The sequence below is a fragment of the Vipera berus genome (genome assembly GCF_964194415.1).
Source record: "Vipera berus genome assembly, chromosome: 10".
NCBI classification, from domain to species: Eukaryota; Metazoa; Chordata; class Lepidosauria; order Squamata; family Viperidae; genus Vipera; species Vipera berus.
Genome location: NC_138213.1, coordinates 16,798,686 through 16,823,725, shown reverse-complemented (window position 1 = coordinate 16,823,725; position 25,040 = coordinate 16,798,686). Strand labels below are relative to the sequence as shown.

Genomic DNA, 25,040 nt, shown 5'->3' with positions numbered 1-25,040 from the left:
ACATGGCCGGACCTGAATTTCTGACCATTATTTCCACTGTGGTCTTTAAATAAATCAAACAAATCGTTAAGCAAATCTTTCCCCAAAGGATTGTTTGACGAGAACTCGCCAAAAAAATCTTTTAAACAAATTACAATCCTGTGATTACAGGATGTTGCAAATGAGAACTGGTTGCCATGGGCCTGAACTGCAATTCTCAGCAAGCTGGCTGGGGAATTCTGGGAGTTGAAGTCCACAGGTCTTAAAAGTGGCCAAGGTTGGGCACACCTGGGCTGTAGGATAACAACTGTGTGGCTATAGATCTGTGGAAATCATCTGGCCTTGACTGGGGATGATGGGAGCTGTGGTCCAGGCCTACCTGATGTAGACCACATTGGGGAAGGCAGTTTGTCAACAGCTTCAAATGCAAGGGACTGACTTTTGTAGAGAGTCCTTGACTTACAACCACAATTGGGCCCAAGATTTATGTTGCTAAGTGAGAAATAGTGAGTTTTGCCCCATTTTACAACTTTTCTTGTCACTTGTTAATCACTGCTGCTGTGAGTAACATGGTTGTTAAGGGAATCTGGCTCCCCCATTGACTTTGCTTGTTAGAAGGTCGCAAAAGGGGATCACATGACCCCAGGACACGGCCACTGTCATAAATATGAGTCAGTTGCCAAGCATCTGAATATAAATCTTGTGATCTTGGGGATACTGCAAATGGTCATTAGTGTGAAAAATCACATTTTTCAGTGATGATGTAAATAATTGTAAGCCGAACTACCTGTACTCATTCCTGCATGGCTGATTCCTTCTTTCTTCCCTCCCTGCCTTCTTGAGAAGAGAAACGGCAGCACCTGTTCTCAGGTGAACAGGTGGAAAGCCAAAGAGCACAGGATGCCTCACCTTAGTCTCATCAACCTAATTAGAAACTTGTTCCAAAACGAGAGAGATGAGGGCTTGAACTGGAGGCAAAACGAGAGGAACTGCAGGAGTGGGAAGCAAGTAATCTTTGAGAGATGAGGTGGCTGAAAAACCAGAGCAGACAGACGAGTTTTCTCTTGGGGGCAGGGATGGCCCTGTGTGGATCCTAAGCTGAGATGATAAAAGCAACAAGTAGAAGCTTGTTCCTATAGCTCAGCGTTTCCCAGTTCCAACCACTTGGACGATGTGTGGACTTCCAGCTCCCAGGATTCCCTTGTTGCAGAGATTGACAAAAACATGATCCTTGAACGAGCCAATTTGAGGGAAATGTTGTGGAATCCCTACCTCAGGGGTCTTCAAACTGGGCCCTTTTATGACTTGTGGACTTCAACTCCCAGAATTCCTCAGCCAGCGTGCAGGGGTCTTCAAACTGGGCCCTTTTATGACCCGTGTACTTCCAACTCCCAGAATTCTGGCTGAGGAATTCTGGGAGTTGAAGTCCACAAGTCATAAAAGGGCCCAGTTTGAAGACCGCTGTCCAACCTGGTTTAGTTTTCACCTGCCTGATAACTGGGAAGTGGGTCTAAAGGCTGGCTGGGGGTTTCTGGAAGTGTGGAGGTCCATCCCTCTCAAAGAGGCTGAGGTTGAGAAAGGGTGCAAGCCCCTCAGGCTTTAGAATGAAGCTCTTCCCCACTCCATTGGGCCTGCTGCCTGCAAATAATAAAACTACAAAAACTCTGCCCAGTGCCCAAAGTGCTTTTTCAAGAGGCAACTGGTCTTCCTTGTTTTTCTTGGAAGATGTTTCGCTTCTCATCCAAGAAGCTTCTTCCGCTCTTGACTCCCCACCATCCAGTCAGAGCGGAAGAAGCTTCTTGGATGAGAAGCAAAAAGTCTTCCAAGAAAAACAAGGAAGTCCGGTTGCCTCTTGAAAAAGCACCTTTGGAATAACCATGACCCGGATGACTGAGAATCTCCATAGACAAACTCTGCCCAGCTTTTGGAGAAATTGGGGGGGGGGGGGGAGAAAACCAGGGTTAGGTTTATGGGCAGACACGCTTATCTAAGCATATCAATATTCCTGGCTCCAAAAAGTGACCAAAGGGTGATCCAGAGAAATGTGTCATTACAGATAATCCCTCACTTATAACAGTTTGTTTACCGATCATCCAAGGTCAGTAAATGACACTGAAAAAATTGACCTATGACTGTTTTTTTCCTACTTAACGACCATTGCAGCATCCCTATGGTCATGTAAAATGGGACAAAACTCACTTACCAAAGGTCTCACTTAGCAACTGAAATCTTTGGCTCAATTTTGATAAGTTGAGGACTTCTTAGGAGACCTGATAGCAGTGTTCCAGTATTTGAGGGTCTGCCACCAAGAAGAGAGGGTCAACTCACGTTGCAAAACACCAGAAGGCAGGACAAGAAACAATGGATGGAAACTGATCAAAGAGAGAAGCAGCCTGGAATTAAGGAGAAACTTCCTGACAGTGAGAACAATTAACCAGTGGAACAGCTTTGCCTCCAGAAATCGTGGGTGCTCCATCACTGGAGGTTTTTAAGAAGAGACTGGACATTCACCTGTCTGAGACGGTATAGAGCAGGGGTAGGCAACCTCGGCTCTTTTATGACTCATGGACCTGGGAGCTGAAGTCCATGAGTCATAAAAGAGCTGAGGTTGCCTACCCCTGGTATAGTCTCCTGCTTGAATAAGTGGTTGCACTAGAAGACCTCCAAGATCCCTTCCAACTCTATTATTCTGTCATTTTAGTAGTATATAGATTTAACTTTGATCACTGCCCATAATAATAAAATCACATTGCAAGGGGTTTTCCCGCCTTTGTTTGAAACAATGTGCCAGCCTTTCCAAGCATCTGCTTAGAATATGTATTCCTTCTCAAGAAGATAGGCTCACCTTTGAATATTGATACTAGCCTCTCCAACATACATTTCTGGAGCTCAGACCCTTATTTATGAGCCGTGCCCAGGCAGGGCACACAGGAGCAGGGAAACGTGCTGGCACCCTCTTGCCAAGATGATGAGGGACATGGCTTTGGGCTGAAATACATTTCACACTGTTAGCTGTATTGCTGCAATCAGCAACTTAAGAGTTGTGGAGGGTGATGCTCCAGCAGGATTGAGGCCCAGGGCAAAAGGGAGGGAGCTTGTGTGTGTAGACAAATTTGCACAGCAAGAACGCTGCATTTCCTCTAGAAGTTTGCCTGGAATTCGATGAAAGGGAGGAAGCGCTGAACATCTTTTCAAAAGATTTGCACAAGACGGCTTACAAGCCTCAGTGGATGGTTGCACGGAACGTCCTAAATTAAAACTTAGCCTATTGCAAAATGGGGGCATTTCTATCAGGCTTCACCTAACAAATATCTTCACGGGCTCTCTTTATGGACAGAATTAGAGACAGCCAAGAGGAAAAAAAAACCAGTTCATCTTTGTTAATAGAAACAACGCTCCATTCTTGTGTCTTTTTATCCCACCAGTGTTATTGCTATTATGGATGGTTATGCACAGTCAGCCAGATGTTCAGGATGGATTTGGCATTTTTATCCACCTGTTGAGTCCTTCCCAAGGACCTGGGATAGGCAGATGTTGTTGTTTGATGGTGTTACAGGATTTCAGTGTGTATAGTTCCTCCTCTTCTTTAAGCTAACCACAACACTCCAATAAAAGCAATTTTCAAAACTAATAAAACCCTAAAGGCTATCAACAATCGCCTTAAAGCAGAAATAAGCATGACCAACAGTGAAATCCATCCATACATCAGCTCAACATAGCCAATATTTAAAACACAATATTTGATTAAAAAAACAAGCTGAAATACAAAGCAATTTTAATCTAGCTTTAATCTAGCTGGATTATGGAGCAGAATCCACTGTTTATCTGGCAATTATGTGCTTCTGCCCTATTTCAGAATTCAACAAACTTAGTAAATTTATTTTTTAAAAAATCAAATGTGCTGCATTAAGCACCGAAGAGTAAAAAAGATTGCAGCGCCCAGTTCTCTCTTAATCAATGTGACTATCCATTTCCAGTTGCTGTAATTTCTGATATTACTTCATCAGTATTTCCAACAAAACATTTGTGTTAATAATACCTTCCTGGCTTTTGCAAAAAAGGAGTGAGCGGCAGCTGGTTATTGCAAGGGATGAGCCTAACTTGGTTAGGCAACCTTGGCTCTTTTATGACTCGTGGACTTCAACTCCCAGAATTCCTGAGCAAGCCATGGTTGCCTACCCCTGTAGGACTTAACTGCAGGTTGTTTGCTTGTAAGCTTGGCAGTTTTACTACAGTAGTTCGTGCTGTGCACTTCAAACTAAAGACATTTTCATCCACAAGTGCCTGGCGCCACCAAGTGGTTACTTTTAGTATGGCAGGTTTGTGTATATTTCTATTTAAACCTTTGTTACTGCAATTAAGTTAAGTGAATCACTGCAGTTGTTAAGTTAGTAACACAGTTGTTTAAGCAAATCTGGTTTCCCCATTGATTTTGCTTGTCAGAAGGTCGCAAAAAGGGGATCACATGACCCCGGGACACTGGAACCGCCATAAATATGAGCCATTTGCCAAATGTCTGAATTTTGATGGCATGACCAATGGGGATGCTGCAAAATTGTAAATGTGAAAAATGGCCATCTCACTTTTCCAGTGCCGTTGTTAACTTCAAACCATCACTAAATGAATGGTTATAAATTGAGGTTCATAAACCTATAGTTTTACCTGATCCACAAAACAAATAGGCTGAGGAAAGGAATCCATTTTTTTTTTAAAAAGTAATTGATAGGGAAGAAATTCCATATACTTGTACAGATACTGTCAAACTCTGGAGCGTGTTCTGAGCTGGAAGGAAAAATAAAAACGCAGACATCCCTTTCTCAATAGAGAATTTATTTTTTATTACCGGTATGTATGAACAAACATCTGTTGGATAACATGGACCTTCCTCAAACTGGAGATTTTTCATTCAAGACCTCAGAAGAGAACGAGAGATAAGGTTGGTGGTCTTATTCTCAAGCCACGTATTCCTACATCCATGGCAGGGGTGCCCAACCTTAGCTACTTTAAGACCTGTGGACCTCAACTCCCAGAATTCCCAATCAGCACGGCTGGCTGGAGAATTCTGGGAGTTGAAGTCCACGAGCCTTAAATATGCCCCAAGGTTGGCCAATATTTTGTTAAGAGAATGCTGAATGCAATTTAGAAGCGCGTTTCTCAACTCCACCAACTTTAAGATGTATAGACCTCAACTCCCAGCATTCCTCAGCCAACATGGGAGTTAAAGTCTATGCATTATGGTGGCCAGGAAATTCTGGGATTTGAAGTCCACATATTTTAAAATGGCCGAGGTTGACAAACACTGATTTAGAACAAACAAAGTTTTGACCCAAAGTTAGCAAGAGAAAAACACCAACGGGTATTGGATTTGGAGGCAAGAGTTTCCTCTGACCAAATTAGGCCCGCCGGTGACCTCAGCTGCTTTTATCATTCCCAGAAACCAGGGTTGTTCCAAGCAGTGAACTAACATTAGTTTATGGTCAACACTTCATTCTGGATCACTTGACTCAACTGAGTTTGGAGGTCGCTCAACTTCTTCTTCAGGCCTGATAAGGCCGAGAGTACGATGGTCTCGGGACGCAGAGAGCCACAGGACTCCACATTGTAGTAAAACCTGAGCAGGGATAAGAAGGTTGGGGGACCTTAATTTAACCCATGATTGAAACCTAGCATTTGGGGTTTGTAATCTGCGGTTTTATTAATTTAATTATTGCACTGATGTGCCCCTGAATTGACAATTCCCTGGGCTCCTGGCCTTCGATCCATTGTCGTTGCTTTTCAGCACCATTATTTATGGTGTTCAATAAGCCAGGATTAAAACAAAACATGGATTAAGCTGAAGTGTGAACAAAGCACTGTGCTGGTTTCAGGGGAGGTAAGAGAATGCCACCGTCCTAATTGGCTGTTTAGACCACAGGTAATCCTTGAGTTACGACTGCAATGGAACATGCCCATCACCCGTTATTATAACTCGTTACTGTTGTAAACTGCGTCACCCACATTACTGACCTGATTTTGTGACTTTATTGTGGTGGCTGTTAAGCAAAATACCGCAGTTCTTAAGTGAATCCTGGCCATTAAGCAAACCAATGGTTTGCTGGGGAGACATTTTTACAAAAACCAGAAGCAAATGCTGGTTTTTGGGGAAAAAAACAACCATTGTAGTGTGTGGTGACATGTCTGTAGGACACGGCAAATGTCTGTAAAGGCAGCTCGGTTGCCGTGTCCAAAGTGTGGTCATCTGACTGCAGGGGGGAGGGAGACCACTGTCCCTTCAAATCCAGGTCATACAGACACCCCCAGGGAAGTCCATGGTATCTTTCCACAATCACTAAGTGATTGGTTGTAAGGACTACCGTATCTCCTTGAAAATAAGACTCAGTTGAAAAATAAGCCCTAACGCATCTTTTGGAGCAAAATTCCATAAGACCCGGTCTTATTTTTGTGGAAACCCGGTACCTGTAGTCTTGTCCAACCAGCTGAGTTCCAGTTGGAGAAAATCTAGTTCAGGTACCCGATCCCTCACCTTTCTGGCTTCCCGTTGGGGTCATAGGCAGCCTGGGCTTCATCTTCGTCAATTTCAGAATATTCGCTCTTTGGCCTAGAAGGAGACAGAAGCACAGAACTGATGTGGCCGGGTGCAAAGGTAAACACCCCTAGAGAAGACCCTTGGGAAAGATCACAGGCAATCAAAAAAACAAAAAACCAGGATGTCGGAAGTCAAGGTGGTTTAGATGCCAGCCCAGATGTCAAAATAACCTGAGGGAAACTCAAAAGAGGCAGGTCCTGATAAGACAGTCCTGGAGAAAAGACGTCTTTCTGGTCACAAAAATCAGAAGCATCTGACTGACCAAACAGGAACAAGAAGGAAAAGCTTTACGGAAACCTACCATTCCTCAGGCTTGGGATAGACTGTATGACGCAGGGCGTTGTCTGGATCGTACTCGAAGGCCACACCTGCTGTGGGGTTCCACTTGGCATGCTCCTTACCAAAGCCCTTCGTAGCATAGGCCCGGAGCTTTAGTTCTTGGCCTTTGCGTAACTTGACAATCAGGATGTCTTTAAAAAAAAAAGGGACAACGGTACAACTTGTTGGACTGTTGGCTTATCAGAATGGCGATGGGTGCCCATAAATCAGATATGTCAAACACAAGGCCCGGGGGCCGGATCCGGCCCGCGAAGTGGTTTCATGTGGCCCGCGAAGCCATCCTGGAAACAGTGAGGGAACGTCCCCCACTGCCTTGGCCCTGGCCCAGAGACCCTCCTTCTGCCAGAGACCCTCCTATCTGTCCCACTCCTGCCCAGGCCCCCATAGGCACCCTTGATGCGAACGATGTAGAGCTGGCCACGCCCACCCAGTAGGCCATACGCACTCTAGCCACGCCCACCCAGTAGGCCACGCCCACCCGGCCCCTTGAGGACAACCACAATGCTGATGCGGCCCTCGATGAAATTGAGTTTGACACCCCTGCCATAAATGAAGAATGCTGTATTGCAGGCTGACTCTGACCACTGCCAGGAGTTTGATCTTGACCGGCTCAAGGTTGCCTCAGCGTTCCATCCTTCCGAGGTCGGTAAAATGAGCACCCAGATTGTTGGGGACAAATATGCTGACTCCATAAACAGCTTAGAGAGGGCTGTAAAACACTGTGAAGCAGTGTATAAGTTTGTATAGTCTCAAGTATTGCTATTGCCTTTCCTTCTATTCCTCCGTCCCTCCATGATGCGCGGTGGTTAAAACGCGTTATTGCAGGCAGACTCTGCCCACTGCCAGGAGTTCAATCCTGACAGACTCAAGGCTGACTCAGCCCTTCCACCCTTCCGAAGTCAGTAAAATGAGGACCCAGATTGTTAGGGGGCAAAAGGCTGACTCCGTAAACCGCTTAGAGAGGGCTGTAAAGCACTGTGAAGCGGTATAGAAGTCTAAGTGCTATAAAGTAAGATGTGGGATGTCTTGCTCAGAAAAGTCTTCTCCAGCCCAATACCTTCCTTAATCATCACCACCATCATCTGCCCAAGCTTATAGCTGTCCCATGAAAATGGACTCTTAGTACCAACTACAGCTGTGGTATCCACTACTCAAGTGATGGCTCATAGATCAGCCAGAATGCTCCTCCTTCTTAAAGCAGGGTTTTCCAAACTTGGCAACTTTTAAGCCTTGTGGAATTCAGCTCCCAGAATTCCCCAGCCAGCCATGATTGGGAACGTACCATCTGGTTCAACGTAGTCATTGGGATCATTGTCCCTTCTCCTGGATGTCACCTGCAGGGGACAAAGGAAAGTTAGAACAAGGACAATGCCAGTTGGCCATAAGCCTCCGGGGAGAAGGCTGGAAAGGAGGGCAAAGGCTTGGGGTAAAACGAAGCTGAACTGCGAGATGATTTCTCGGTAAGAACCCACAAAATTTCCAAGGTTGTTTCCCCGGGAGAAGAGTGCCACACGTAGAGCGACTTGTTTCCAAAACATCTCTTTTAAAATCGTTTGGACAATGAGAGACAAGCAGTGGGAAGGGAGCAAGGAAGGAAAGTTAACTGGGAAAATTTTACACGCAAACTCTCAGTTCTGGCTTTGAAACTGCTGTTAATTCACGTCACTTCTAGTAAACCACACCTTTCTCAACAAACGGAGGTAGGGATCGTTTTTACTTAGAAGCCCAAGTGGAAGCAGGTCTGACAGTTCAACTTGTGAAGCCTGAATAGAGTTATGGACTACTAACGATAATAAATGAGAACAAATAACCCGCGTTGTCCTTCGAAAGAAGCAAGCGTTTCTGCACAAAGCTTTCTAGAATCTGCAAACGGTCTGCAACCATCAAGTTGCTTTCTTGGAGTCTCGGCCCTGTTCGTCTCTTGACCCAACCTCCCTCGAGGACGGCCATGTGGAGAGAGAGAGAACAGGATAAAAAAGGTAAAGGTTCCCCCGCACATGCGTGCTAGTCGTTTCCAACTCTAGGGGCCGGTGCTCATCTCCGTTTCAAAGCCGAAGAGCCAGCGCTTGTCCGAGGACATCTCCGTGGTCCTGTGGCCGGCATGACTAGACGCCAAAGGCGCACGGAGCGCTGTTACCTTCCCACCGTAGTGGTCCCTATTTTTCTACTTGCATTTTTTACGTGCTTTCAAACTGCTAGGTTGGCAGAAGCTGGGACGAGTAACAGGCGCTCACTCTGCTACGCAGCACTTGGGATTCAACCCGCCAAACTGCCGACCTTCAGATCGACAAGCTCAGCGTCCTAACCCACTGAGCCACCGCATCCCTTGAGAACAGGATACTGACCGGTATAACTTGGGAGTTGTTGGAGATCAAATCCCGAGATGTGACATGCCGAGTCTGGTCTTCATTGCACCGGACATCCAGAGAGAACTCCACTGAACAGTCGGGACAAAACTCATCACAGTTGCAGTCCTGATAAAAAAAGGGGAGACGGGAAGGATGAGGGATCCTTCTGGAGCTCAACTCACCCAGGGAATGTCAGTCTTCTAAAAGCAGAGGTCCCCAATCTTTTGGGCACCAGGGACTGGTTCCATGGAAAGAGGATTTTTTTTGCGCACGGACCAGAGGGTTGCGTGGTTTTGTGGCTGCCTGCATCCCGCGGATGGGGCTGTGTTTGTTTGTGCGGACCGGCTGTTGGCATACCGCAGCTCGGTACCGTCCCACGAACCTGGGGTTGGGGACCTTGGCTCTAAATGAGGCCAAACATTGGGCCGGACTGGCCACTGGCCATGGCAGATGCCCTCTACAAGCCGAGCAAAATGATAACCCTGAACGGTGACGGCGGGGCCAAAACCCCCCACATTATCCAACACAGAGTGGCAGAAGCTATTCTCCAAAGCACCTGAAAGCAGGACAAGAAGCAACGGATGGAAACTAGTCAAGGAGAGAAGCAACCTAGAACTAAGGAGAAACTTCCTGACAGTTAGAACAATTAACCAGTGGAACAACCTGCCTCCAGAGGTGGTGAATGCTCCAACACTGGAGGTTTTTAAGAAGAGACTGGACAGCCATTTGCCTGAAATGGTATAAGGTTTCCTGCCTGAGCAGGGGGTTGGACTAGATGACCTCCAAGGTCCCTTCCAACTTTATTATTATTATTATTAAGTCAAAAGAGAGCCTATAACGGAGATTTCGCTGGTTTCCAGGCTGTTTACACACACACACACACACACACACACACACACACACACACTGCAACTTAGTTTGTAATCTTCCAGTTAAGATTTCAGATTTTATATTCTACGCTTTGTATTTTACCCCGTGTTCCTTTTTACTGACACATGATGTGAATGTGCCACGAGACAAATAAATACAGCAGGCAGAACCTAGAAACTAAAGATATGCAAGCGAATTACAGGCAGACCTCAACTCGTGACCACAGTCGATCCCCAAACGTCTGTGGCTATCTGAGACAGCTGTTAAGAGAATCGCTGCAGTTGTTAAGTGAGTAATAGGGTTGTTAAGGGAATCCGGCTTCCCCCTTGACTTTGTTTGTCGGAAGGTTGCAAAAGGGGATCATGTGACCCTGGGACCCCACAACTGTCATAAATACGAGTCAGTTGCCAAGCGTCTGAATTTTGATCATCTGACCCTGGGGACGCTGCAGTGGTTGCAAGTAAGAAAAATGGTTATAAGTCACTTTGTCAGCACTGTTGTAACTTTAAACGGTTGCTAAATGAACTGTTGTAAATCGAGGACTAATTGTGCTTTCAGGATTACAAGGTTCTGTTAATGTAGTTTTACAATAGCAATAGGACTTAAGACTTATATACCACTTCACAGTGCTTTACAGCTCTAAGCGGTTTACGGAGTCAGCATGTCGCCCCCCCAAAACAAAACAACAACAACAAAAACCCCCAATCTGGGTCCTCATTTTACCGACCTCGGAAGGATGGAAGGCTGAGTCAACCTTGAGCCGGTGAGAACTGAACTGCTGGCAGTTGGCAGAATTAGTCTGCAATACTGCATTCTAACCACTGCAGCACACACAGCATTCTCTTATAAAATAGAATTAAAATAAAATAGAATTAACTCATCTGGTATGTTTACTGACTGGGCTATCTAGTAAGGTGAACATCAATATGGCAAATTTGTCATTGCACAGCTATCTCCAATTCTGAATTCACTAACGGGAAGAGTTTCTCCAAGACTTTAGCTGTGCCCCATTGAGCAGGGCGAGGTCAGAAACGGCTGTTTTTCTATCATTCTTCTGCCTTCTTTCCCAAAGCCAGACTAGCTACTTTGGACCTGGTCTTCTGAAAGTCTAGAAAGCCAGACTGTTCACCATTGGTTAATTGTTTTGGTTATTTTTTTTAATTGAAAAGTTTTAAAATACATTTTTAAAATATATACCCCATCTACCCCACCCCTCTCCCCTTCCCTCCCATCCCAACACCCCCCCCCCGACTTCCCAGAGCCGAATACAGGGTATTACATCATACAATCTTACTCTAAAATATTCTAATTACTATAATTGCTCTTTAAACCCTATCGCACTTTAACTCTCCTTAGCCATAGAAAAGAAATATAGCCTCTAGTTACAATAACTAATAACTATTCAAATGCTAAATGATACTTTGTAGTCCCATATTTGTTCTGAATAAAATCAATCCCATCTTTTCCATTCCACTATTGTTTTGGTTATTTTTATATTGTGATTTAATGGCATTGCATTGTGCTTGAAGTTTGTATTGCGGACGTTTTATGAAAAAATGCATTGTATTGTAAGCCCAACCTGAGTCCAGCAAAACAAATTTAATAAATAATCACCATAACAAAAGTGCAATCTAGGACAAGAAGTCACAGGGAGTTGGACAGCATATAAATTTAATTTATTACTACTACTACTACTACTACTACTATTAATTTAGTATTCTGCAGCAAGGGTGCCTTGGGAGAAGAATTGAAAAAGGAATTTTGAGCCTCCATCTTTATCTCTCTGCTCATAGTGATCCTCCAGAAATATAGTTTATCGCTGGTTTAGACTCACCCTGGAATATTGCAGCTTATCAACCACACCGTCGCTGGTAAGTGGGATCAGACCTAAGGGGGGAGAGAAATTAATTGATGATGAAAAATAGTCAAAAGTTCCAATCCAGTCAGAACTATCTGGCAGAGTACGTGTAAGGTAAAGGTAAAGGTTCCCCCGCACATGCGTGCTAGTCGTTTCCGCCTCTAGGGGCCGGTGCTCATCTCCGTTTCAAAGCCAAAGAGCCAGCGCTTGTCCCAGGACGTCTCCGTGGTCATGTGGCCGGCATGAGTGGACGCCAAAGGCGCACGGAACGCTGTTACCTTCCCACCGTAGTGGTCCCTATTTTTCTACTTGCATTTTTACGTGCTTTCGAACTGCTAGGTTGGCAGAAGCTGGGACGAGTAACAGGCGCTCACTCTGTAACGCGGCACTCGGGATTTGACCCGCCAAACTGCCGACCTTCTGATCCACAAGCTCAGCGTCCTAACCCACTGAGCCACCGCGTCCTTTATAGTACGTGTAAATAGCAATGATTCTAATTGAATCTATAATCAGTGTTTCTCACCCTTGCTAACTTTAAGGCAGGGGTCCCCAACCCCTGGTCTGTGGACCAGTACCGGGCTGTGGCATGCCTGGGCCGCACAAACAAGCGAAACCCCATCCGTGGGATGCAGGCAGCACACAAAACCACCCACCCTCCGATCCGTGGAAAAACCTCTCTCCACGAAACTGGTTCCTGGTGCCCAAAAGGTTGGGGACCTCTGCTTTAAGGTATGTGGACTTCAAGTCCCAGAATTACCATAGCTGGCTGGGGAATTCTGGGAGTTGAAGTCCACCTATCTTAAAATGGGCAAGGTTGAGAAATACTGATCTAGAGAATTCCTAAAGATGCTTTTTCCTTCTGTTGGTTTTTTTTTTTGGTAATTTTTTTTCTTGTATTTTTCATTTTCCGAATGAAATAAAATAAAAATTTACAAGAAAAAAAAGCTTTTTCCTTCTGTTGTATGAGTACTCACCTAACCTGTGTGCTATGAACTCATCGTGCAGCACTGATGAATTGGCGTCAATCTGAACCCAGTCGATAGCTGAACACAAAATAAGAATGACGTAAAACACAATGAATTTTCTTCTCAAATTAATACAAAGAGAAAGTGAATGAATGAGAGGACGTGACAAATGTCGGGGACATTACCTATAATAGGAACTTCTGCTATGAATACTCTCCTGATGGAATTGGCGACTCTGGAATAATAATAATAAAAAAAACCCACCACAATATTCACAACATCTAAATTGCAATAGTTTGTAATAATTATCCCAGTTCTAGGAAGGCCTTGATAGGTGGATAAGAGTTCCAAATCCAGTCTGAATATCTGGCTGACTGGGCGATGAACCATAATTTCCCATGCCGTCAGGGGAATTCTGGGAGAATTCTGATTTAAAGTTGCCCAGTTTGAGAAAGCAGTGGGCCTGCTGAAGTGACCCTTGCCTCCTCCCCAACCCCCCCCATGCCAAACCACTTGCAGCTTGACCTTCAAGGGCAGCCCCATCAAGACCCCATTGCAGTATAGGTAGTCCTCGCCTTACGACCATAATTGAGGCCAAGGTTTCCACTGCTAAGCAAGCCAGTTGTTAAGAGAGTTTTGCCCCATTTTACGAACTTTCCTGACACGGTTGTTAAGTGAATCGCTGCAGCTGTTAAGTTAGTAACAGGGTTACGAGAATCTGGCTTCCTCACTGACTTTGCTTGTCAGGTCGTAAAAGCGGATCACGGGGACCCTGGGACTGTGCCACCGTCATGAATATAGGCCAGTTGCCAAACATCTGAATTCTTATCGTGTAGCCACGGGGATGCTGCAACGGTCATAAAGTGTGAAAAACAGTCGTAATCCCTCTTTTCAGCGCTGTTGCAACTTTGAATGGTCACTAAATGAGCAACTACCTATAATCCAAAAGACTCGGGCAGGGGTGGCTGCCAGCAAGGCAGCCCAACATCCCCCCCATTGCTGCCCTGGCTGGATCTCCCCACATGTGGGTGGGGAAAGACTCACGTGTCCAAACCATCTGGCCACGGCTTGTTCTCCCCACGCAGAGGCAGGGGAGGGAAAGACCCCCGTGTCCAGACTGGCTGCCCGTGGCTGTATACACCCATGCAGGGAAAGTCCTGCATGTCCAGACCGGCGGGCCGTGGCTGGATCTCCCCACGCGGGGACGGGGCAGGGAAAGTCCTGCGTGTCCAGACCGGCTGGCCGTGGCTGGATCTCCCCACGCGGGGACGGGGCAGGGAAAGTCCTGCATGTCCAGAATGGCTGGATCTCCCCACGCGGGGACGGGGCAGGGAAAGTCCTGCGTGTCCAGACCGGCTGGCCGTGGCTGGATCTCCCCACGCGGGGACGGGGCAGGGAAAGTCCTGCATGTCCAGAATGGCTGGATCTCCCCACGCGGGGACGGGGCAGGGAAAGTCCTGCGTGTCCAGAATGGCTGGCCGTGGCTGGATCTCCCCACGCGGGGACGGGGCAGGGAAAGTCCTGCGTGTCCAGACTGGCTGGCCGTGGCTGGATCTCCCCACGCGGGGACGGGGCAGGGAAAGTCCTGCGTGTCCAGAACGGCTGGCCGTGGCTGGATCTCCCCACGTGGGGACGGGGCAGGGAAAGTCCTGCGTGTCCAGACTGGCTGGCCGTGGCTGGATCTCCCCACGCGGGGACGGGGCAGGGAAAGTCCTGCGTGTCCAGACTGGCTGGCCGTGGCTGGATCTCCCCACGCGGGGACGGGGCAGGGAAAGTCCTGCGTGTCAAGAACAGCTGGCCGTGGCTGGATCTCCCCACGTGGGGACGGGGCAGGGAAAGTCCTGCGTGTCCAGACCAGTTGGCCGTGGCTGGATCTCCCCACGCGGGGACGGGGCAGGGAAAGTCCTGCGTGTCCAGGGCGGCTTGGCCGTGCAGAGACCCCTCCCCTCCCCTGAGACCCCCCCTCCCCGGGCCGGCTCTGGGCAGGGGAAGGCGGGCGCCCGGTTGCCGCTGCTCACGCCAGGTCGGTGTTCTCGATGATGAACTTGACGTTGTCGTCGCTCAGCTCCGTGATGCGCACCGTGGGCTGGTTGGCGTAGGGCATGGCGGGGCCGGTGGTCTGGCTGCGCCTCGGCGCTTCCTTCTCCGGAGCCGGACGGGCGCTCGCCTGCCTCCCAGCGACCCGGGAGGACCCGGAGCACGACGCCCCGCCTCGCCTTCTGAGCCCGGCCCTGGAGCGCCCTCTCGCCGCCTCTCTGCGGGGCTCGCTCCGGGCGCTTGGATGGCTGACCCGCTGCGCTCAGCGAGGGATAGCCGGTGGGTTTAAGGCAGGGCTGGCCAACCTGGGAGCCTTATTTAAGAGCTTGTGGACTTCAACTCCCAGAATTCCTGAGCCAGCTGTGCTGGCTCAGGAATTCTGGGAGTTGAAGTCCACAGGTGGTGAAGTCAAGATAGTTGCCCATCCTTAAACTGGGGTTAGCAAGAAAGCACATTTAGGTCTTTATGGGTTCTCCCCAGCCCCTCAGCTGGGGGTTAGAAAATGGGAAGAATCATAGGGCAGGAAGGGGACCGTGGAGGTCTTCCAGTCTAACCCCAACGTTGGGTCTAGTTTAGAACTGCTATGAACATCGGAAATGGCTTATTTTTCTTCTCTCTCTCTCCTGCAGAAGTGAAACAATTGCATAGTATTACTGAAGAATGTTAACATTCGCAGAAGTGCAACCCCTATGCAACCATCTTCGAACAACAAAAAAAAATGCACGTTCCCTGATGCGCAGTGATGCAGAGATCTAAATCAAACGCGAGGAACCATTCAAAGTTACAAATCAATGACTTAGGTTTTGACCATTGACCAAAAATGACTTATAGTCAGTCTTCGCACTTAACGACTAGCCCAGCATCCTATGGTTTTGTGATCAGAATTCAGGCACTTGTCAACTGGGATGTACTTATGGTGGTGGCAGCATCCCAGGGTCACCCAGTTGCCATTTACAACCTTCCCAGCTGCGTTCCAACAAGCAAAGCCAACGAGAGAAGCTGGGTGCACTTAACAACCCATGCGATTCACTTGGCAGCTGCACAATTCATATATGAATCATGGCCAAAAAGGGCAATTGCTTTGCTTAGCAATGGAAATGCTGGTCCCAATTATTGTCATGTCGAGGGCTACCTATAAATCAGTCATTGCCCTGTTCACCGCCCTGAGTCCTTCGGGAGAAGGGCGGTATACAAATATAATAATTAAATTAATTAAATTAAATTAATCCGACTTTAGGGTAAGTTTTATTCTTCCTTTTTTGCAGATGGGTTAGAGATGAGTTACCACCCCGCCCCCCCGCCCCCTTTAGATTTTGCGTGGCCACCGAATGAAAGCAGTAGGGCCTTCTGTTTCCATAGCAACGAAGCCTCGCTAGTCGTGATTTAGGGTGGCGGCGGGAGGCGCCTTCATGGCCGCCACCCAGATTTCATTCTGCCCATACGTCGGGAAAGAACGCGGATCCACACAAAGGAAAGAAAGAACGAGAGAAAAGCAAGCATCTCCCACCTAAGCCAGTCTCATTTTTTATTTCGTATTATTCGTGCGCTCCGTTTCCCCCCCCCCGTCAACATCCCTCCCTCTCAAGCGTCATAAGGGCGTGGGCGGGGCCAGCTTTGCGCGCCGTCGCAAGGGCTGATGGGAGAAGCCGGACTCTCCACCAATCGTTGCGGACGACGGGCAGCGGCGCGCTGTCGACGTAAGAGCGCCGCCGGCGGAACGAGCGGGGACGGTAAGTGTGGCCGTGCCGGGGTAGAACACGCGGTTCCTTTTGCGAGCTTGTTGGATATTCTTCCCTGGGGCTTTCCCGAAATGCGGTGCCGTAGCTGGAGGCGCCCCCAGGGGTGTATTCCCCCCCCACTTTCTGCAAGCAGCTTTCTTTAGCCTTTTGGACTTCAACTCCCAGAATTCCATAAGCGGTAAAGCCAATGGCTGAGTGGTGCAGGGAATTCTGGGAGTTGAAGTCCGAAAGGCATATGGAGGAACGAGACGGCGTGGGTTAGATTTTGCCTGCCTCGTGAACAAGCAGCCCCGCTTTTTAACTTCGCTGGGACCCCACCAGCAGGTGCCAGACACCCCCTACAGGCTTGTCTCCATTAGGAGTCCCAGAAGCATGAAGGGGACCCTCCTGGTGCCCGGAAATGGAGGTTTTATTTGGACTAATGTTTCCCCTGACTTTTGTCATCTGGCTAACTAGCGTTTACAACATGGTTTCCTCAAACATGGCAAGTTTTAGGCATGTGAATGTCAATTTCCAGAATTTCCCAGCCGTCATAGCATAGCTAGGGAATTCTGGGAGTTGAAGACCAGGTGTCTTAAAGTTGCCAAGTTTGAGAAGCACTGATTTCGAAGAAAAGGACCCTCATTTGGAAGGGCCGTTCTGCTGCTGTTGTTTATTATAGTATTGAATTGGGGGCAGTATAGTATTATAGTATTGAATTGGGGGCAGTTCCCATTAAATTCAGCAAACCTCCATAGGCCTGTGTTGTAGAACCTTTAGGTATATTGTAATTGATAGACCACCTCCCTGGATTTCGACAATTTCTTACTTAAGTTGCTACCTCTGCTTATATCTTGCCTTGATTTGTACAAACAAACCAGGGCACTGTATATCCTGCTCCCACTTCCTTTTCCCTACAGTAACAATCATATGAAATGGGTTGGGCCCAGAATGAAAAACTGGCCCAAAGTCAACCCATCAGCTTCAAACCTAAAGGAGGACTAAAAATCATGGTTTCCTAGTCCAGCACCTTAATTATTGCACCATAATACAGTAATTCTAGATGCAGAAAATGCCAAATTTAATATCTGGCTTTTCCAATTTAAAATGATCAGATAGCTGACGGTGAATAAACCTTGCTGGAGACTCTGAAGACCATGATTCATTCAGGACAAGCATGAAGGAGATGGGAGAATAGAAGAATTACTATTCTTTGAGTGTATAATTTTTCTGGTTAGCCTTCCTCAGTTCCTTCTGGTTAAATGTGTGTATGATTTCAAGTTCTTAGGTTTCAGTCCTAAGCATCTGCCTAGTGAATTAGGGCTACACTGCAAACCTGCAGGCCCCTATAATCTTACTTCATGTTCACTTTTCAAAGAACATTAAAAAAGGCTGGATTTGGGCTAAGCCTTTCCATCTTGGCATTCTTTTCCCATAATGGTGAAGTGGAACCTCTAGAGCCAGAAGTTCTGTTATGCAATACACAACAAATGTAGTCATAACTGATGGAATTACTCCAGTTTTGTGGGTTAACACAGTAAAATCATCCATAAATGAACTATGCAGATTGGATTTGTAGAGTGATTAGCCTACATTTAAGGCTAATTTGGCTAATTTATCGTTCTCTGTGTTGTGAGAATACAGCATGCTGAATGTGCTTACAGATTTCAAAATAGACCTCGGGAGATAAATAAAAAGTCCCTCCTTACAAGTTGAAGTTTCTGAATGTGATTTTGAGCTAGTCATTGTTCATTCTAACCAAGTTCAGAATGTTTTTTTTTGGGGGGGGAAAATCAAGGCAGTCATACAATGTACAATATGTAACATTACATTGCAAGGAAAAATATGTGGTAGAAAATGAATGAATAAAGATTATCTTTACAGTATTTTGTTCTCTCTCCCATGTACATTTTAGTATTTTTGGTTGATGTTTCTGCTTCTTTGGAGTCCTTAATATCCTTTCTTTAGAATAGTCCATTGTTTGAAATGTATTAGCATTTTTTGCTTTAAAATAGGAGTCCCCAACCTGTGGGCCATGAGAGGTTTGCAACTGGGCTGTGGAAACGGCTGATGAGCATGCATGCACATGCACATCTTCACTTGTGAGCAGTGGGTGTACGTGTGCGTGCCTTCCATTTATGTGAGCGGCAGGGGCACATGCACGCTGCTTGTGTGAATAGAGCTATGCATGCTTGCCAGCCACTTGCTCAAACCATCCCCTTAAACCGGAAAAACTATAAAGGTAGTCTGTCAGATAAACCTGAGGGTAGCGTATAGAAATGGCTAATAAAACATAATTGCCTTTGGAATATGGTGGAACTTTAAGCATATATTAATCAGTGTCTACCGTGTCATATCTGAAATGGCTTCAGCGTGGCCTATTCCTCTTTATGGGAATATCTCAAATTGTGTTAAGCCACTAATTCTGTTCTGTTGGCATTTATATTACATTGCTAAAATGATAGTTGTTCTCCCCCTATTTCTTCTGCTTTCTTCTATGGCAGAAGAACTTCATAAAGCGTTTTTGCACAAATATGTTTCGTTCATTGTGATGAATTTCAGGTAGCTGGAATAAACAGTCCTTATTCCAATATTTTGATAGGAGTCATCTCTGCAAGAGCTTGTTTGTTTCTGCCCACATGCCTTTGGTGTCTATTTGAAGCCCACATTGTTAATTAGGAAGCTTTTAACCTTTTTAGGGCACACTTTGAATTTCCTTGGACTATAAGGAATATGGATTTGCTCTTACAATTCATGAAGTTCTCTGTGATTAGGAGATGTGCAGCTTCAGAAAATAGTACATGGGATCAGTGGACCATTTTTCTTCTTCCTGGGCACGGGGCTGTGCATTCGAGTTACACAGGGCCATTTTTTTAAAAGCTACTTGGCCTTGTTTGCATTTCAAATATGCATCGACCCCTGGCAATTCTACGCGTTCACCAGGTAGGCCTGCATTGCAGAGCTGAATTCTCATGAATCCTAAACGGTGCGGGCAACGCATAGTGCTTAATAGAATGCATACCTTCCTTTTTCATCCCGGCAAACTGGTTGGCTGGTGTGCATCTTCTGCGGCAGTTCTTTTAAGCTGAGAAGTTCGGTGTTTCATGTGCAACCCACTTCCCAAATATGGATTTGTAAGACATGTGGCATTTGTATAACTAACATAACCTTTTGCGAATGATAGGCAAAACTCATTTTACTGTTGCTCAAGGCATTGAACGTCGCACTGCCTCCTTCCATTTCCCCCTACAACAACCCTTGAGTTGGACTGGGCTGAAAGAGCGTGACCGATCCAAAGTCTCCCAGTAAGCTTCAGTGGTGGGAGCTATGGTTAGATGTTCTGGTTAGGTCCTCCGTGGCTGAACTTCCATGGTTGGGTCTCCTAAATGCTATTCTAGGGGTCTCCAAACCTGGCCACTTTAAGACTTGTAGACTTCAACTCCCATGGCTGACTGGCGAATTCTGGGAACTGAAGTCCACAAGTCTTATAGTGGCCAGGTTTGGAGACCTGTGTTGTTCTAACACTGAACTGCTACAGCATACCATCGTCCACTTTACCTCTAATTTAACAGAATAACAAAAAATGATAGAATTGGAAGGTACCTTGGAGGTCTTCTAGTCCAACCCCCTGCTCAAGCAGGTGACCTTATACCATTCCAGACAAGTGGCTGTCCAATCTCTTCTTAAAAGCCTCCGGTGAGTTCCACTGGTTAATTGTTCTAACTGTCAGGAAGTTTCTCCTTAGTTCTATAGGGTTTCCTGCCTGAGCAGGGGGTTGGACTAGATGACCTCCAAGGTCCCTTCCAACTTATTATTATTATTATTATTATTATTATTATTATTATTATTATTATTATTATTATTATAATTCAGTTAGTATTGATGAAAAAGTACCTGCCAGGTAAGTCTACACAAAGCAGCAGAAGCTGACAGACTTGCCAGACTCCCTTCCATATTCCTGGAAGGGACCTTGGAGGTCATCTAGTCCAACCCCCCTGCTCAGGCAGGAAACCCTATACCATTTCAGACAAATGGCTGTCCAGTCTCTTCTTAAAAACTTCCAGTGTTGGAGCATTCACCACTTCTGGAGGCAGGTTGTTCCACTGGTTAATTGTTCTAACTGTCAGGAAATTTCTCCTTAGTTCTAGGTTGCTTCTCTCCTTGACTAGTTTCCATCCGTTGCTTCTTCTCCTCCCCACAGGTGCTTTGGAGAAGAGCTTGACTCCCTCTTCTTTGGGGCAGCCCCTGAGATATTGGAACACGGCTATCATGTCAGCCCAGTCCTCCTTTTTCACTACACTAGATGTACCCAATTCCTGCAACCGTTCTTCATATGTTTTTCTTTAATCTGCAGTAAGGATAAACATGCCATGGCCTTATGTTATCTTAATTAATTTTCCTGTTTCATTGGGGTTTGAGTATGAGGCATTTCTGTAGAGCTGGACTCTCATGCTTTCCCCATACTCAGCTTATTCATGTGTCTCTTTTCTATTTATTTTTGATGTCCCCCCCCCACTCTTCCCCCGGCAATGACAGAAGACCATTGGCCATACTCCCGGGTGCCTTTTTCTTTCTCACTTTCTGTCCTTTTTGAGGACTGAAAAATTTACTAGAGTTGAAAGTACCAGGTTGTCCTCAACTTATAACTGTAATTAATGAAACTAGGTCATACGTTGTGCCGGTCATTAGGCTGCTCCCCACAGGTTCATGCCCGGTGTTATGACCTTCTTTGCCGCGGTCATTAAGTGAGTTGATTTTAGCCAATGGTCGTTTCTTGCCAGAAACTGGAAATGAATACCAGTTTCTGGGGGAAAAAAACCCGTCACGAATCTTGCTGACGGCACTGCGGATGATGCAAACGGCCGTAAGTGTGGGCCGGTTGGCAGCTGCTCAAAATGTTACCGCATAACCATGGAGGGGGCGGCCGTCAGAATTCGAAACCGAGTCGTACGGTAAGTAGCTCTGGGGAGGTATTTCAAGCGGTTGCTAAGTAACCAGTTGTAAGTCAAGGACTACCTGTGGAATAGATTGTGTGCTCTCTCCAGCTTTGATTTTATACATCCTTCCCTGGCCTAATAAGAAATCTTTTTAGCTGACCGATTGTTTTAAGTTTATATTTCCAGAAGGGCTAATCGGTAAATAAAAGTCAGCTATTTTTTTATTTTATTTTTTTGTTTTTAGGAGAGTTAGAATGAATAATTTTGTGCAAGAGCGTAATTTGTGGCTGAATGCAGCAACAATTAGTGACAGGTCATTTTTTAAAAAAAAAAAAAAAAAAAAACCAAAACCCCCACAACTTTGCCTTACTTAGATTTTGGATCAGTTATTGGTTCGGAATTCCAATTCTCTCTCTCTCTCCCATCTGTGCCGCTGTTGTTTCCTCAAATATCCTGGCCTGATGACTCTGCTAATCTCTCCTTTGCTGAACAGTCACATCAAGAGTCTTGTCTGCAGTCTCCTGAATGCAGTAAACTATCCTCCCCCTCCCTCCCCCCCCAATTGTAAAGACTCCACTCCTCTGCGCTGATGGTCTGGAAAATATTTGAAAGCTGTCATTTTGATAGGAAGGCTATATTTCTCGATCAGGCGGGGCGGGGGGGGGGGGAGATAAACCAGCCATTAGACAACAGAAGCGTGTTCATTGGAAACAATGGAAACGGAATCGGAGACTTCACCACCAGCACGCCCTCCTTCCCCAATTCACTCCTGTCTTTTTTTAAGACAGCATGAAATCCAAAACGCTAGGTGCTGTACATTGGTATTCGTTTCGTGACCGTTTGAAGTTAAAACAGCCCTGGAAAAAGTGACTTTTCACACGAGGCAGGGGGTGGGGAACCTTGGCTCTTTTATGACGCCTGGACTTCCACTCCCAGGAATTCTGGGAGTTGAAGTCCACGAGTCATAAAAGAGCCAAGGTTCCCCACCCCTGCCCTGGGTGTGTGTGTCACATGATCAACATTTGGATGCTCGCCAACTGGTTCATACTGCTCTCGGTCGCAGCGTCCCCGGGTCACGCGATCTCTTTTTGTGACGTTTATGACAAGCCAAGTCAACGGGGAAGCCAGGTTCATTAACAATCATGTTACTAACTTAACAACTGCAGTGATTCGCTTAACAGCTGTGGCGGAAAAAGTCATAAAATGGGCAAAGCTCACTGAACAACTGTCTTGCTTAGCAACATCAGTTTTGGGCTCAGTTGTCGTAAATCGAGGACTATGTTACAGTGAAGGAAGTTCAAATATTCCCATTTTTCATTTTAAGTCCTATATGAGTCTCATCTTAATGCATATCAATATTTTTAAGCCCTACATAATATTTAGGGGGGAAAAAATCTCATTTTAAAAAAACTGGCTCTTTGGAGCTGTGCTAACAAATGGCTTCTGGTCTTTGTTGGGGAACCGAGACATTTTCAGATAGTTAATAGCATTTCTCCTACCGTCATGCAGGCTTGGGCAGTTATTGTTACCCTTTAAAGCAGGGGTGTCAAACTCAATTTCATTGAGGGCCGCATCAGCATTGTGGTTGTCCTCAAGGGGCCGGGTGGGCGTGGCCTACTGGGTGGGCGTGGCTAGAGTGCGTATGGCCTACTGGGTGGGCGTGGCCAGCTCTACATCCTTCGCATCAAGGGTGCCTATGGGGGCCTGGGCAGGAGTGGGTCAGATCTGAGGGTCTCTGGCAGGAGGAGGGTCTCTGGGCCAGGGCCAAGGCAGTGGGGGCCCTTCCCTCACTGTTTCCAGGATGGCTTTGCGGGCCACATGAAACCACTTCACGGGCCGGATCCGGCCCCCAGGCCTTGTGTTTGACATGTCTGCTTTAAAGAGTAATAGCATTCCCATTTTTGCAGGTTGGAAACTAATAATGATGTATGCTGCCTATACCCAGATAGCTGATATCCAGATCCATTCCTTATCTTGTGTTCCAACATTTTGTTTCCACCATGCATTGGTGAGACCACATTTGGAATACTGCATCCAATTCTGGTCACCATGATACAAAAAATAAATAAATTGCTGAGTCCCTAGAAAGAGTGCAGAGAAGAAGAACAAAGATGATGAAAGTTCTAGAGACTAAATTGTATGATGAACGGTTAAGGCAGGGGTCTTCAAACGTGGCCCTTTTATGACTTGTGGACTTGTGCCTCAGCCAGGCATGCTGGCTGAGGAATTCTGGGAGTTGAAGTCCACAAGTCATAAAAGGGCCAAGTTTGAACACCCCTGGGTTAAGGGAACTAGGTATGTCTAACAAAGTTAATGACTAGGGGTGATATGATAGCAATTTTCCGGTATTTGAGGACCTATCACAGAGAAGAAGGGCGTGACCTATTCTCCAAGGCAACTGAGGGCTGGACAAGAAGTAATGGATGGAAGATCATTACAGAAAGATCCAATCTAGAACTATGGAGAAATTTCCCAAGAGAACAATTACTCAGTAGAATGACTTGCCTCCAGAAGTTGTGGGTGCTCCATCACTAGAAGCTTTTTTAAGAAGAGACTGGACAGCCATTTGCCCAGAATGGTATATATAGGATCTACTGCTTGAGTAAGGGGTTGGACTAGAAGATCTCCAAGGCCCCTTCCAACTTTATTATTCCTGAATCTGTTCTATGTTTCTTCCAGTGGCATTGCTGGATCAGATGCTTGAATGAGTCTACACTAATTTGGGCAGCTCCTGCTAAATTTGTCGTCTTATTCACACTCACATCTAACACCTTAGCTAGTTGTAATATGTTCACCAATCCACGCGTAGGTTTATTGTTTAGCCTCATGGAAGATAGTATGTTATCCTAACATCAAAGAGTCAGTTCAGAATGTGGTGCAGCCCCTCCTCCCCCACGTTATCACAGTCCTACTGGATCAGATCAAAAATCATCTTAGATCAGCATTTTATTTCTCACACGACCAACCATTTTGAAGCTTGCACACATCAAATCGAGATACACCCTTCTTCCCTCACTGTTTCCCTATAATTTATATTTGGAGTAAAGTTGCAAAGCTGGAAATTAACGTTGGGTCTTGGGATTCTGATTTCAGAATTTATGTGAGAAATAGCTTGTGCAATCCCTCCTAATTTATGCAGAAGTTTAAATATATTTACTGAATCTCTATTTTGAGACTCCCGGAGACTCCATAATACACAGTTATGAACTCAAGTTATCTTAAAACATGAGATCGATCTACTTTGGAAGCAAGCAATCTCCAAACCAAATTTTGATTTATAGTCATATAATCACTTTCCCCCCACCTTGTATTTAATTTTTTTTTAAATCCAAGATTGTTTGAATGTATTCTTATTTTTATTTTTTATTTTATTTCCTTGATATCTTCCTTGATATCCTGACGT

At 46.0% G+C, this 25,040-nt stretch overlaps 2 protein-coding genes across 3 annotated transcripts in view; one reads left to right on the top strand and one right to left on the bottom strand.

Annotated features, from left to right (window-relative positions):
* Positions 1–4,825: 4,825 nt before the first annotated feature.
* Positions 4,826–15,162, bottom strand: POLR2C (RNA polymerase II subunit C). Of its 2 annotated transcripts, XM_081336157.1 has the most exons (10): positions 14,964–15,162; positions 13,131–13,180; positions 12,955–13,023; positions 11,957–12,009; positions 9,734–9,808; positions 9,250–9,378; positions 8,187–8,238; positions 6,867–7,035; positions 6,503–6,577; positions 4,826–5,590 (listed from the first exon to the last, which is right to left on the bottom strand). In XM_081336157.1, exons 1-10 carry the CDS (start codon positions 15,047–15,049, stop codon positions 5,446–5,448), a joined length of 903 nt encoding a protein of 300 aa, XP_081192283.1. In that variant the 5' UTR covers positions 15,050–15,162; the 3' UTR covers positions 4,826–5,445. The 2 variants fall into 2 exon arrangements, with proteins under 2 accessions (XP_081192283.1, XP_081192284.1); XM_081336158.1 differs by lacking the exon at positions 9,734–9,808.
* A 1,458-nt stretch (positions 15,163–16,620) lies between these two features.
* Positions 16,621–25,040, top strand: part of NUP93 (nucleoporin 93) — a 135,151-nt gene continuing 126,731 nt past the window's right edge. The window contains exon 1 of the mRNA XM_081335924.1: positions 16,621–16,712. The gene's annotated coding sequence lies outside the window, so the exon portion shown is untranslated. The remainder of the gene's footprint in view (positions 16,713–25,040) is intronic.